This window comes from Pantherophis guttatus, chromosome 3 (genome assembly GCF_059756535.1).
Source record: "Pantherophis guttatus breed Tessera chromosome 3, ASM5975653v1, whole genome shotgun sequence".
Lineage (NCBI taxonomy): Eukaryota > Metazoa > Chordata > Lepidosauria > Squamata > Colubridae > Pantherophis > Pantherophis guttatus.
The window spans coordinates 132,678,546-132,691,413 of NC_142065.1; the positions used below are offsets into that span (position 1 = coordinate 132,678,546).

The 12,868-nt window shown below is 37.6% G+C and overlaps 1 protein-coding gene across 10 annotated transcripts in view; it reads right to left on the reverse strand.

Annotated features, from left to right (window-relative positions):
* Positions 1–3,648: 3,648 nt before the first annotated feature.
* The window catches only part of CDH18 (cadherin 18), a 656,995-nt gene continuing 647,775 nt past the window's right edge, over positions 3,649–12,868 (reverse strand). For all 10 annotated transcript variants that reach the window (XM_087890242.1, XM_087890248.1, XM_087890243.1 and 7 more), the window contains 2 exons: positions 7,247–7,498; positions 3,649–4,399 (listed from right to left, as the gene is read on the reverse strand). In XM_087890242.1, coding sequence (XP_087746368.1) covers positions 3,909–4,399; positions 7,247–7,498 — 743 coding nt within the window. In that variant the 3' untranslated portion in view covers positions 3,649–3,908. The remainder of the gene's footprint in view (positions 4,400–7,246; positions 7,499–12,868) is intronic.

A 12,868-nucleotide genomic window follows, 5' to 3' on the forward strand; every position in this document is an offset into this window, starting at 1 on the left:
TCCCATTACTTTTGGTCCCTTAACAAGTGGGAGGCACATATGCAAACTGCTGTAAGTCCTACACCGTTCACCTGAGTTGGATGTACATACCCTTAAATTAAAGCTGACAGTCTGCAGTTAAAGCACATTGTGTTTGTTTCATTCCAACTCCATTGTGGTGGTGTATAGAGCCAAAGATGTTAGAATTGTGTCGATGTCCCAATATTTCTGGACCTGACTGTACATATAAATCAGGCAGGGGTGAAATTCAATTTTTTTTTACTACCAGTTCTATGGCTGTGGCTTGGTGGGCATGGCAGGGGAAGGATACTGCAAAATCTCCATTCCCACCCCACTCCAGGGGAAGGATACTGCAAAATCTCCATTCCCACCCCACCTCTGGGATCAGCCAGAGGTGGTATTTGCCGGTTCTCCGAACTACTCAAAATTTCCACCACCGGTTCTCTAGAATCTGCTGGATTCCACCCCTGAAATCAGGGCTGATGAATGATTTATCCCAGTGGTTTCACATAGATGTTAAAATAAATAGGCATGGGATCCCTGAGGCACACCACAAAATTGAGATCTCCAAGTAAATCTCTTTTCACACCACAACCAACTGGAATTGCCCCCTCAGTAAGGAGGAGAACCTCTTTAAATAATATTCCTCACTCCAGTCCCTTGAAAGTGATCCAGAGTGATAGCCTGGATGGTAGTTTTGAAAGTCACCAAGAGATCATGGAGGGCCAGGACCAGGTTGTATTCTCTCAATTTTTCTCTCTGCAAAAGTAATCAACAGCATATTTAACAATATCTAGGACTGTTGGATCAAGAAAGACTTCTTGAGCAAGAGATATAACATAGCTTACTTCAGACAAAAAGTAAATGCCTCCTTATCCAATGAAACATCGACACCCATTTGAATCTAATCTCGGTAGAGCCCTTGAGGACAATGAGAACAAAAGAACCAATAGAGAGTAGAACGTAGACTACAATCCATGTCCCAGGGATTCACAGGTTCAAGATGGAGCCTCATCAACTCCATGGATAATGTCAGCATCCAACTACTCCCAAATGTAAATAAAAATTCAGGTGAGGCTGACCTGCACAACTCCATCCTGCTCATTTATTGTATTATATTCTACTCAGCCAATAACTTCTAAATATAGAAGTGTGTTTATATTAGAGGTTTCATTTTACTTGTTGATGACATCATCAAAAAGTAACTGTTAAAGTGCAAATACTAGTAACTAATTAACTACAAAGCTATATTGAGTAATAGCTACTTTAATCTTCCATGAGAAAATTCATATTGCCACAATTCTCTAAATTGTGGCAGGACATCTAAAGTGCTGTAGACTTTTCAATGTCAGAAAGGACAATCTGCTGTCAGAGGCCTTCTTTTTTCACTTTAATGAAACCTAAGCAGCCAGTGGGTTTCTAAAAGTAGAATTGAGGAAAGGAGCATTACAAAGCAAATTCAACAAACCCTTGGAATCACAGGATTAAAGACACAGTTACTTCCTCTTTATCCAGAAAAAAATTAGAAAAATAAGCTATGCCATCCTAGAGCTATCATCACATTGTAGAGCAGTTACAGAACATAGGAAGCAGAGGAAGGAACTATTACATCTCACCCAAGGTAGAAGAAAGGGGACTGACTGGCAAACTGTTCAGCTGCTGTAATAATTCAATAGGATTCTTCAAAGTTTCTGTAAGCCAAAAACCTACCCATACAAAGAGAAGTTTCTTTGTATGTTTGTGAATGATTTTACTACACTGGTTGTGCCTCCCTCAAATTAAATGTTAATCACTGTAAAGTTAATCACCTTGAAAAGTTTTCACTTAGGAGAAGCATATCAACTCAGAGGGCAGAAAGGCTGAGTTTCCATTATGAGAAATTTGGGGAAAACTACTATAGGATGGACTACAGCAATGAAAAAAATGATACTACCTCTCTTGATGTATCTATTTTAATTCAGTGGCAGATGTTGCAAATTATATGTTCATTCAAACAGCTGCAATTTTTTGCCTCTGGCATACAGAAATTATTTCTTTATTCTGCTAGATTAAATCTGGAAAAAAATCCTATAATATAGGAAAGGTCTAGCCAATATGTTTCCGACTAAGGTGAAGTCTTTTCCTTTTCTATGTGGAAAAGTCAAGTGGACTTGATTAAATCTGAAGGATACAGTAGAAGTGGGACAATACACTCTATTAAACAGGAAGCAGCAGATAAAGAAGTTATGTCACATTCAACACTGTCTTCCTTGTTATTCCCATCTCAAAGCATCTGATTAAGATGATTCAATATAAAGGTAGTTATTGACATTTCAGCAAATATTTGTAATGTGAGGATTCCAGATATTGTTTAGATGTGCTTTTATAGGTCCACCACTTTGCAACAACAACAATGCTACTGCATTGGTGCATCATATTGAGTTGACCAACTTAGCAATAAGATTTACAGCATGTGCTTTCAGGTCATTTCTGGTCATTCCACCTGAGATGTTTAGATAATAAAGTATACCAGTCTTCCCCATTTTACATTTTTCAGAGTAAAATCCCCATCCATCCTACCCTGTCTAGGTTCATTTGAATTAAAAACGATAGCATCCTGAAAAGACCAGTTTGAGAAAATTTACTCTGTTCTCTATGTGAAAATATATGGAAATCCCAATATATCAAAGCATGTTTACTTACATCGGGATATAATTGATGAGAGATCTCTCATCTATATATTTGCCAATCCAAATAAAAATAAGACAATATAAGCCATTGCATAGCTTAACATGTAATACATTTTCTGTAAACAAAAGGTATACTATTCATTTCCATTGCAGAAGGAAACTATACGCTGTTCCCTTAAGTGAAAGAAAAAAATATATATCTGGCTTTTTTAAAAAAGGCAAAATAACTACAAAATGGAAGCATGTTATCAGTCAGAAATGCTTAAGAGGGGGGAAGATTATAAGTTTAAATAAGTAGCAATTTAATGCTTGCTTCAGTGGTGAGTTAATTTTTTTTTTTACTACCGGTTCTGTGGGCGTGGCTTGGTGGGTGTGGTATGGCTTGGTGGGTGTGGCTTGGTGGGTGTGGCAAGGGAAGGATACTGTAAAATCTCCATTTCCTCCCGATCAGCTGGGACTTGGGAGGCAGAGAACAGATGTGGGTGGGGCCAGTCAGAATTTTTACTACCGGTTCTCTGAACTCTCAAAATTTCTGCTACCAGTTCTCCAGAACTGGTCACAACCTGCTGAAACCCACCTCTGGCTTGCTTCATTACCTTTCCAGGATAGAAAGATTAGAGGTGGCTTGCAGAAATGTGGCATTCACTAACAGTAGGATTTTTAAAAAAGAAATCAGCTAAATGTTATTAATCTTGAATGTTATCTATCAGTTGCCTAGATAATTAGAGTGTCCCCTTATGAAAGAAATAAAATACCTTGGATTGAATAAAACAGGAGAAAATTACTTTGCCCCCATTAAATTACCCAATAGCCTCTAAGCTTACAAACAGAGATAATTATGTAATGCCACAACCAACCAAATAGAATTAGTTCTTCCTGTAAGTAGGCCCTCTGTTGACTCATTGCAATTCTGATATATTTTGAGGAAATTATAAGCATGTTGTTGGCATTGCTTGGTTTACTTAAAATATTGTTACTATTACTGCACCACGGACTTTATTGAGCAATGAAAAATATACACAAAGTGACAAACTTTTCTTGGGGATGGAAGGGTACTTTTTTCCCTCAAAATTTGACTTTCTTCAATTGAAGAACCCCATTTCAAATCAGAAAAGGGCACTTATTTCTACAGTAACTGTGTACATCTTGAGGATATTGATATTCAGCCATTGTTGTCATTACGCTTCCAAGTTGCTCGGAGATCTAAAATGTTCCATATTTGGGGAATGATCAAGATAATTAAGTTGTTCTTTCAGATTCTTTTTCTCCATAAAGTTCGGCTAGCTTCTTGAACTCTGGTCCCCAGTCACCAAGATAATTATAATCCTGGTCAGAATGTGTAGTAGCTGAATCCAAAGAGCTGATAGATCCGGCTTCTGACCTTTGACCTTCATATGCATATGTCTGTAAAGAATCATATGGGGGCACACTTGGATCAAGGTCTGCTTCAGCCAGCCTTTGCTTAATAAATTCATGAACATCTATGTTGTCAAGATGACATGAAGTGGGATGTTTGGTTGCAGGCTTCATCTCAGGACGAACATCCCTCCGGAATTTCAATTCTTCAGCAGCAGATGGGTTCCGCAGAGCGGTAATGTCAAAAGCTTCAGTATCCTCCTCACCTCCACCCTCATCATCATAAGTGACAACATTTTCTCGGACATCCTCCTCTGAAATGACCAGAGGCTCCTTTTTGCTGCGTTTTAATGTGATGAACAGGACCACTATTGCTGATAAGAAAAATTCAAAATAGGATATTAGTAGGGCTGCCAATTGGTAACTCTTTCTAGTTGACTGATTAGCTGCATTTTGGCAGAGTTATCTAATGTTATATGCATTTTAGCTGTTTTCTTTTCTTTTCTTTTTTTTGACAGAGTTATTTATTACTTTATCCATTAACTAGGCTGAAACTAATCTGTTCCTTACTAGTACATTAATGTAACTTGCTCTTTAAGGTAATTATAACTCTAAGATAAAATAATATTTTCCTATCAGTTAATATGATCACAAAATAGCCAAATATGTTCTGGAATTAGATATTCAATTTCTGGGCCAGAGTTGGGCTATTTGAGCCATAATAATAAATACAGGTAAAGATAAGATGCTATAATATTTCTCAAGAAAAAAATGTAATAATTTCCTTTTACTGATCTATTACAGTAGTACAAGAAGACCCACAGATGTAAAAAAACAAACCCATCCCCTTCAACCAACGTAGAAATGCCTTGATTTATGAACGTACTACGATGATTACATTCCTAGAAATTAAAGTTTGTGGCTGACAGGAAAAATGAACTCATAGATTTATGCTTGCATTTTGCTTGTAACAGAGAATATTTGCATCTTATATGTGATATTGGCATGTCCACATGCATATTTATACCATTTGCCTCTAATCACTCTAATAATGTGTGAGTTGTGTGTTAATAGCTTGATAACAGTTCACATTATGGAAAAGCTTTATCTTCACAACTTTAAACATTGAGTAAAAGATTATTATTAGTACCCTCAAATCCCAAAACTGGAAAGCAAGCATGGCAGGCTCCTTAGATCAGGGCTGTCAAACTCCCGGCCCACGGGCCAGATGTGTCACACGCTGGCCACACCCATGCCTGGTTTAGCGAAGGGGAAAAAAGTCCCAATACATCATATGATGCCACCTTGACTATGTGAGTTTGACCCCCCTGCCTTAGACCAATGCTTCTCACTCTTAGCCACTTTAAGATGTGTGGACTTCAACTCCCAGAATTCCCCAGCCAGCAAGTCTGTACATCTTAAAGTGGCTAAGATTAAGAAACAGTGCTTTAGACTTTATAGATCCCAAACTCCCACATTAGCACCCATATTGGGCAGAGTAGGAGAAAAGGATTTCAGTATCACAGGAGACTATGAAAATCATCTATTTATTTTTAATCAGAAATCTCCAAACACAGTACTAGAATTTAAGACATCTGCGTCAGGGGTGGGTTCTAAAATTTTTTACTACTGGTTCTTAAGAGGTTTACTACTGGTCCTCAACCTTAAGAGGTTGCAGAAAAAAATGCTTTCAGGAGCCTCTGACGATCAGGCAACTCAGCAGGGATCGCCAAAGGCTTTTAAAGGCATTTTTTTTCCTACCACCTCTTCAGCTGAAAAGGTTGAAGAAAAAATGCTTTCAGAAGCCTCTGATGATCCCAGCTGGGCCGCTGGATCATCAGAGGCTTTTTTTTTTTTACTTTTAAAAGCATTTTTTTCAACCGAAGAGGTTGTAGAATAATGCTTTTAAAAGTAAAAAAAAAAAAAAAAGCCTCTGATGAGGTGGGTGGGGTAAGCGAGCGGTGACCAGGCTGGGGATCGGTTCGGGGGCGTGGCCAGCCAATGTTATTACCGGTTCTCCAAACTACTACAAATTTTTACTATTGGTTCTTGCGAACCGGTTCAAACCGGGAGCAACCCACCACTGATCTGTGTAGAAGAGAAACAAGGTTGTTAATGTATTGGAGCCATTTGAGAAACATACACTGAATTATTTCTGCATTTTAATAAAGCAGCCCTGCTCAACCATTCTAGAGCTGTTGAAACAATAACTCTCAAGCGTAACAGCCAGTATGGTGCCTAAATTCTGAGGCCTGGCAGCTGAGGATGAACATTAGATGTATTGACTTAATTGTATGCAATTAAGAAAGGGGGTATATAGTCATTATATACATATATATTCTCAACTGAGTGAATTTGGGTGAATGGATGAATGGACAGATAGTGTGAAATTCAACCAATTGAGAATATTAGCTAATGGATAGTATTCAAACGAGTCTAAGTATGTAAACTCATAAAGTGTTCTGAGAAAAAAGCATTTCCAAGGACATTTAAGTAATGAAATGATCTCCTTGCTTCATCTATCCCTTGCTCCTCTTGATGAGCCTTTGACTGTTATCAGCTCATCCCACAGAGAGATAATTAGCAAATGGCTTTTTTATTCTCCCTTTCTTTCTTCTGGCAGGGGGATCCATTTCAAAAAGACTCTCTTCATCTCTTTTTCCCTGAGTGTATTAGCCTGCAACCTGAGTTGGTGGTTTCCTGAAATCTTACCTGGTGGATCAATAATGCTAATTACTTACTGACCTCTGCAAAATTAATTCCGCTGGATTCCAGAAGCTCAGCCATTTGCTTTCAAGATTTCCCTGTCCTATCAATTTAGTTCAAGCTTGGAATTATTCATTTTTAAGCCAGAACCCTGTATTTCTAGCTACTGCTTATCAGAAACAATTCCTAGTTCAGTCGTTATTTTTCTTAGTGTTTGCCTCACATGGTTGCAGATTTTCTTTATTGTTGCACCACGCTGACCTAGCTGTTTTATGGAACCTGTTAAGGAAGGATTTTGATTATCAGTTGCGGAGTCTGATGCTGAAAAGGGTTGAGAGGGAGTGACTGGCCCAAGATTTCCATGCCTGGGTAGGATTAAACCCTGGGTTTCCCTACGCCTAGTCCAGGACCTTAACCACTACATCACACTGGCTCTTGCAGTTCCTGGTTCAGTACTGCAACTCACATTGCTGTTGGGATTATCTGAAGCTTCCAGAAAAGAAACTAAGACTTACCCAGGAGAATGACAACACAAAGCAGGATGGCAATTAATGCTCCTGTACTCAATCCTGCAGAGGAGAGGAAAGCTTCTGCATGGCAGGTCCGCACACGACCATCTCTTTCACATGCACATACCCGTATGACAAGAGTGGCGCTACTGCTGAGAGATGGGACCCCTCCATCAGAGATGACAATAGGAAGGTAATATACATCCTGGATAGTCCGACTAAATCTTCTCCTTCGGGTCAGGATGCTGGCTGTATTATCTATAGGAGAAAGGGTGAGATCAAAGTAGTATTAACAAAGATGATACAAACCTACTTAGAATATGTTTTATCTTTTGTTATATTTTTTTCATTTTCAACTTCTGGTGAATATCCTGGTAACTCTTAGTAACACACTATAATAAACTCTGGAACTATTTGGATATGAGAGCCTTATGGTCTGTTTTGGGTCATTTTTTGAATCACCCAAATCTGATCATGTGACTGTGGGGATGCTCTGATTGTCATTTACAATGATGTAAATTGAAATAATACATTAAAAAAGAAGAACTGTTTGTAAATAACCAAGCACAATTTATGTCATATAATACATACATAGCAGGGGTGAAATCTACTTACCTTCCCTTCCGGTTTGGAAGTGCACGCGTGCATCACATGCAATTTTGGACCCTCTGCGCATGTGCAAAGCCTCTGTGCATGCACAGAGGGTGAAAAACAGGTTACTTCCTGGTTAAAACCAGGAAGTAATGACATCTGGGCAGGTGGGCAGAACCTCGTGCTGCCGCCACCAGCGGTTCTCCAAACCACCCGCCACCACCACTACCGGTTCACCTGAACCGGTGCGAACCGGTAGCATTTCACCCCGATACATACTACTTATAATAAGTATATAGGGTGTCTTCTAATGCACATACCAATATACCCACACATGGAAATCTCTTCCACTCCTCTGATTAGGTGAAATAAAGTTTAACTTAAGTGTTGATTCTTAGCACAAACCATGATGACGGAGGAGACTACAGTCTCCGGAGAAGGGCGGCATGTAAATCAAACCAATAAATAAATAAATAAATAAATAAATAGCTGTTTCATTCACTGAAAATTGGATCTAGATAAAATCTAGCTTTTGAGAAGAAGAAAATCAACACAGCTCTAGCTCTTTAGCTTTTCTCTGATTTTTTTTTTTTTTTTGTGTGTTCAAATGGCTATCTCTTTGTCACTTTCGGGTGCTAAAGAAGTCAACAACTGGTTAAATATACACTTTGATGAATGGACAGATCATTCTCCACTAGTTTATAGATGCAGTATTAAACAATTCTCGAATGAAAGGGCTGTATTTTAAACACATTTATTAGAAGTAAAAAAATCACAGTATGATGTAGCATGCAACCTGATTTCTAAATCTAAAATACTGTGAAATACATTGTTCATCATTGGTGAACAATGGGGTGGGTTTTTTTTTGTTTTTTTTTTTTTAGAAAAATAATGCTAAAAATGAATAGAAAGCAGAGTCAGGAAAATTGTGTGGGAATAAATAGTTTTTTTTTGTTATATTATTTAAAATACTTTAATCCAATTTTCATTCTGTACTAACACAACGTAGCTAAGAAAAAAGCCTAATTAAAATCAAGATTTTTACAAAAACATAAATTTGAAACATATAAAACACACTAATACATATTAATGCCATTGAGGTGAATTCAGGTATAAATAAAAACTTAGAAAAAAAATCTAACTTTTAGAAGTCAAATTTTATGGCCCACAGCAGTTATTGGATAAATCTATTCACAGACATAGCTCACATTTTGTTTTTTAAAAATAAAGGCACATCTGTTGGAAGAGTTTGTTAAGTTCTAATTATGTGATACACATGACTCTACTGTTGTAAACAACTGCTTAAAATATCTTTATATAGGAAACCAGGAATTTTAAATACAGATTGATTAAGAAGCATTTAAACATTTAAATGAATTGATATCTTTGTCAAGCATGGAATCATATGTATTTTTTTCAACCTATGATCAAGCATGCAGCAGTTTTGCAAAAAGAAAAGTCCATTTGAGGACTTTAACAAATTCATTAAAAAAAAACTCATTTGTTTTATTTTTTTCATACCACTTCATTATATAAACCCTTTGTTCTGTCTCTTCTTACTCATTCCCTCCGCAAAATAATACAATACAATAGAACAGAACAAAATAAAATAGAATAAATCCCCCAATACAATTGTCTATTCCACAAAAGAACAGCTCCAGTCCCCTGACCATTTTGATTGCCCTTTTCTGCAGCTCTTCAAGCTTGATAATAATCCTTTCAAGAGCGAATAATAACTGTACAAATATTGGGAGTCTGGAGAAAAAGCATACTAAAGGGGGGAAAAAAAATCTTCAGCTAGATTATCTTTCTTATGAATATTTCATTTAGAAAAAAAAATAAATAGGAAAATTGTATGGCAATGACACAGCTTCATAAATTCTCTATAAGAAGAACAAAGTAGACAGAGGGGGGTGGATTCTTCCTCTTGTTTATTCCTAGAACCTGAAGTTCATCCAGTGACAATGAAGGATGGAAATTTCAGGAGAAGCAAAATGTAACCACATGGCCCCTGGTTAAATTGTATTTTTTGCCTACGGTAGGATGTGATGGAGGCTGTGAAAGGTGATTAGACAAGTTGTGGTTATCAGAAGCTAATATCCATAATGGCTCACTCGTGTTCCCACCTGCTTCTCTCTCTGTGATTCACATCAGGAAAAAAATACAATTATATTTTGTCAGTGTGAAAAAACAGGTCCACTCTGAAAAGCCAATTAAACTGATTTATTGGTACTAACAGAACAGAGTATTTGTAGCTCAGGGTAGAACTGGTTTATTGTATTTATTGTAGCTCAGGGTTGAATTGATTTATTGCTAAAATACCTATGCATAGAAATCTTCTCAACTAATGGTTAGCACCTGCTTGGAGTTAGATAAGGGTGAATGGAATTCCAGGGGGGTAGGACTTAGTCTGCTTATGGCTACATAAGGATTCTAGACTGATCCCTCTTTTAACTCCATCTCCAGGTTCTGCCATTCCTTCTCCTACGTGCTTCCAAGGTGGATGCTTCTCCAGATCACATCCAGGGAAGCAACAGGAGTATGCAACTGCCTTTTTGATATATTGGTGATTTTCTTCTAATATTTGGTTAGCTCTTATGAAAAAATATATGCTAGGTAGCTTGGTCTTTGGTTTGATTCAGGGGTGAAATCTACTTATCTTCCCTATCGGTTTGGAAGTGCGCACTCCGCCTGTGTGCACTCGCTTCATTTGTGCACACGCCATGTGCAATTTTGGACCCTCTGCACATGCACAAAGCCTTCTGCGCATGTGCAGAGGGTCAAAAACAGGTTACTTCCTAGTTAAAACCAGGAAGTAACGATGTCTGGGTGGGTGGGCAGAGCCTCACGCTGCCGCTGCTACAGTTCTCCGAACCACACGCTGCCGCCACTACCAGTTCACTTGAACCAGTGCGAACTGGTAGCATTTCACTCCTGGTTTGATTCACCTGGCCATATTAGGATTCTATATGATTCTAATGTCTGATGTGCAAAGGTATTTTAAAAATACAATATAAAGACTTGTAATTTTCCCCATGTGTTTTACCAAGGGACTTTGAAAAGACAAGAGTGACTGAGAAAGGAAGCAGACTGAGTGATTCCATCTGCTTTTATCAACAGGACTTTGCTTGAGTTAAGACATCAAAGCTTTCTCGTTTAAATTGGTCAGAAGAACACAATCAACTTCATAACAAACAATGTGCACTCTTATGTGTTTGACTAAAGTGCCTTTCACCAAACTGCACACTCAAAAAAAAAAAAAAGAGAGAATGAGAGAGAGGCTTATTTGATGACTGGAAGAAGATTCAAATTCAAATTCACATGCACACACACACACATACATTTTTTAAAAAAAAAAAATCATGAGAAGCATAGGAAAAAAAAAAACACCCTCAAAAGATTACCTGTAAAGAGAAGAGGGTTGAAAGAGAATCGAAATGTGAGCACAGGTGCAAATGAAAAAGGAGATAAAAGGAGAGAGAGAAAATTATATTTCAAAGATGAAAGGCCAAGCTGGCTGAAGGAAAGGAACAAAATCCACAAATATGGAAAGATGCTTTTGTAAAAAGCAATTTGTAGCATAATAGTAAAAATAAAATTCACAAATATAGAAGTGCATTAAGTGTAGGAATCCTGAAAGACTGTCATTTAAAACAGGCTTTGGGCAATATTTTTACTGGGAAGAGAATGAAGGAAGACTTTTGCAAATAACATTACTATGCACAAATCAAAATCCTGAAAACTACTGAGCACTCTATAATTTTATTTTTCTTCAATTATAGCAATCCTCAATAACAGGTGAAATTAAATAGAACTACCATATTTTTTTAAAAAGAACCTCCTCTACCATCTGGATTCCCAGTGGCAGTTTTAAGGCAATAATTAATATATATATAAGCCCCAACTGAGACATTAAATCTGTTAAAGCTTGCTGCAATGGAAATAGAAAACCCAAATTGGTGCATAAAGAGATTGTAGCATGTATTCAGGTTTCAGAAATTAAACTTTAATATTTAATTATAAAAATATACTTTGCCACAGAAATGTGTTTATGTATGTATGTATGTATGTATGTATGTATGTATGTATGTATCTATCTATCTATCTATTTATCTATCTATCTATCTATCTATCTATCTATCTATCTATCTATCTATCTATCTATATGTAAGTTTTCATGGGTATATATGTGTGTACAGTTAAAATCTCGGGTTTCTTCCCGTGTAATTGTAAACATATCCTTAAAAGGGTAGTAGAGACTTATTTGCCCATAAGCACCAAACCGAGAACTTCAGCCAGAAGATGACGAATGCGATTTCGTCGAAACGTCGCTACTACCCTTTTAAGGATATGTTTACAATTACACGGGAAGAAACCCGAGATATTAACTGTATACTTATACATATACATATACATATACATATACATATACATATACATATACATATACATATACATACACACACACACACACACACACACACACACACACACACACACATATATATATATTCTTACTTCTTCGTAGGGTTTATGTGTGTTTTTCCTCTAGCCAGGTTTTCCCTACGTAACCAAGGTTTTTCGGCAGCCCCAGCTCAGTATAATCACATCCACTCGATTCTGGGCTTTTTTCTTTTCTAGCTGCCAGCAAGCTCTTCCTGCTAGGTGGGAGACCTATATAGATCTATTTCCAGCTCGTTTGCTTTCATCAGTAGGCCACACCCACATCTTATGTATCCTCCCTGTAAAGGTATAGTATCTATTTTCTTACTTCTTCGTAGGGTTTATGTGTGTTTTTCCTCTAGCCAGGTTCCTCTAGCCCTTATTGACAAACGAGTCCCTAACACGACGAATGACACCAGACCCACACTCACGAGAGCCACACAGGATGTCACCACCACACATCCATGCAGAAAGCAGACTCAAACCCACACTGATAATGAGCCATGACAAAGGACCAGAAGCCAGACCGCAGCTGCATCATTAGCCACTTTAAACCCCTCCAATCCATACATGAAGCAGACTGACACCCACCAT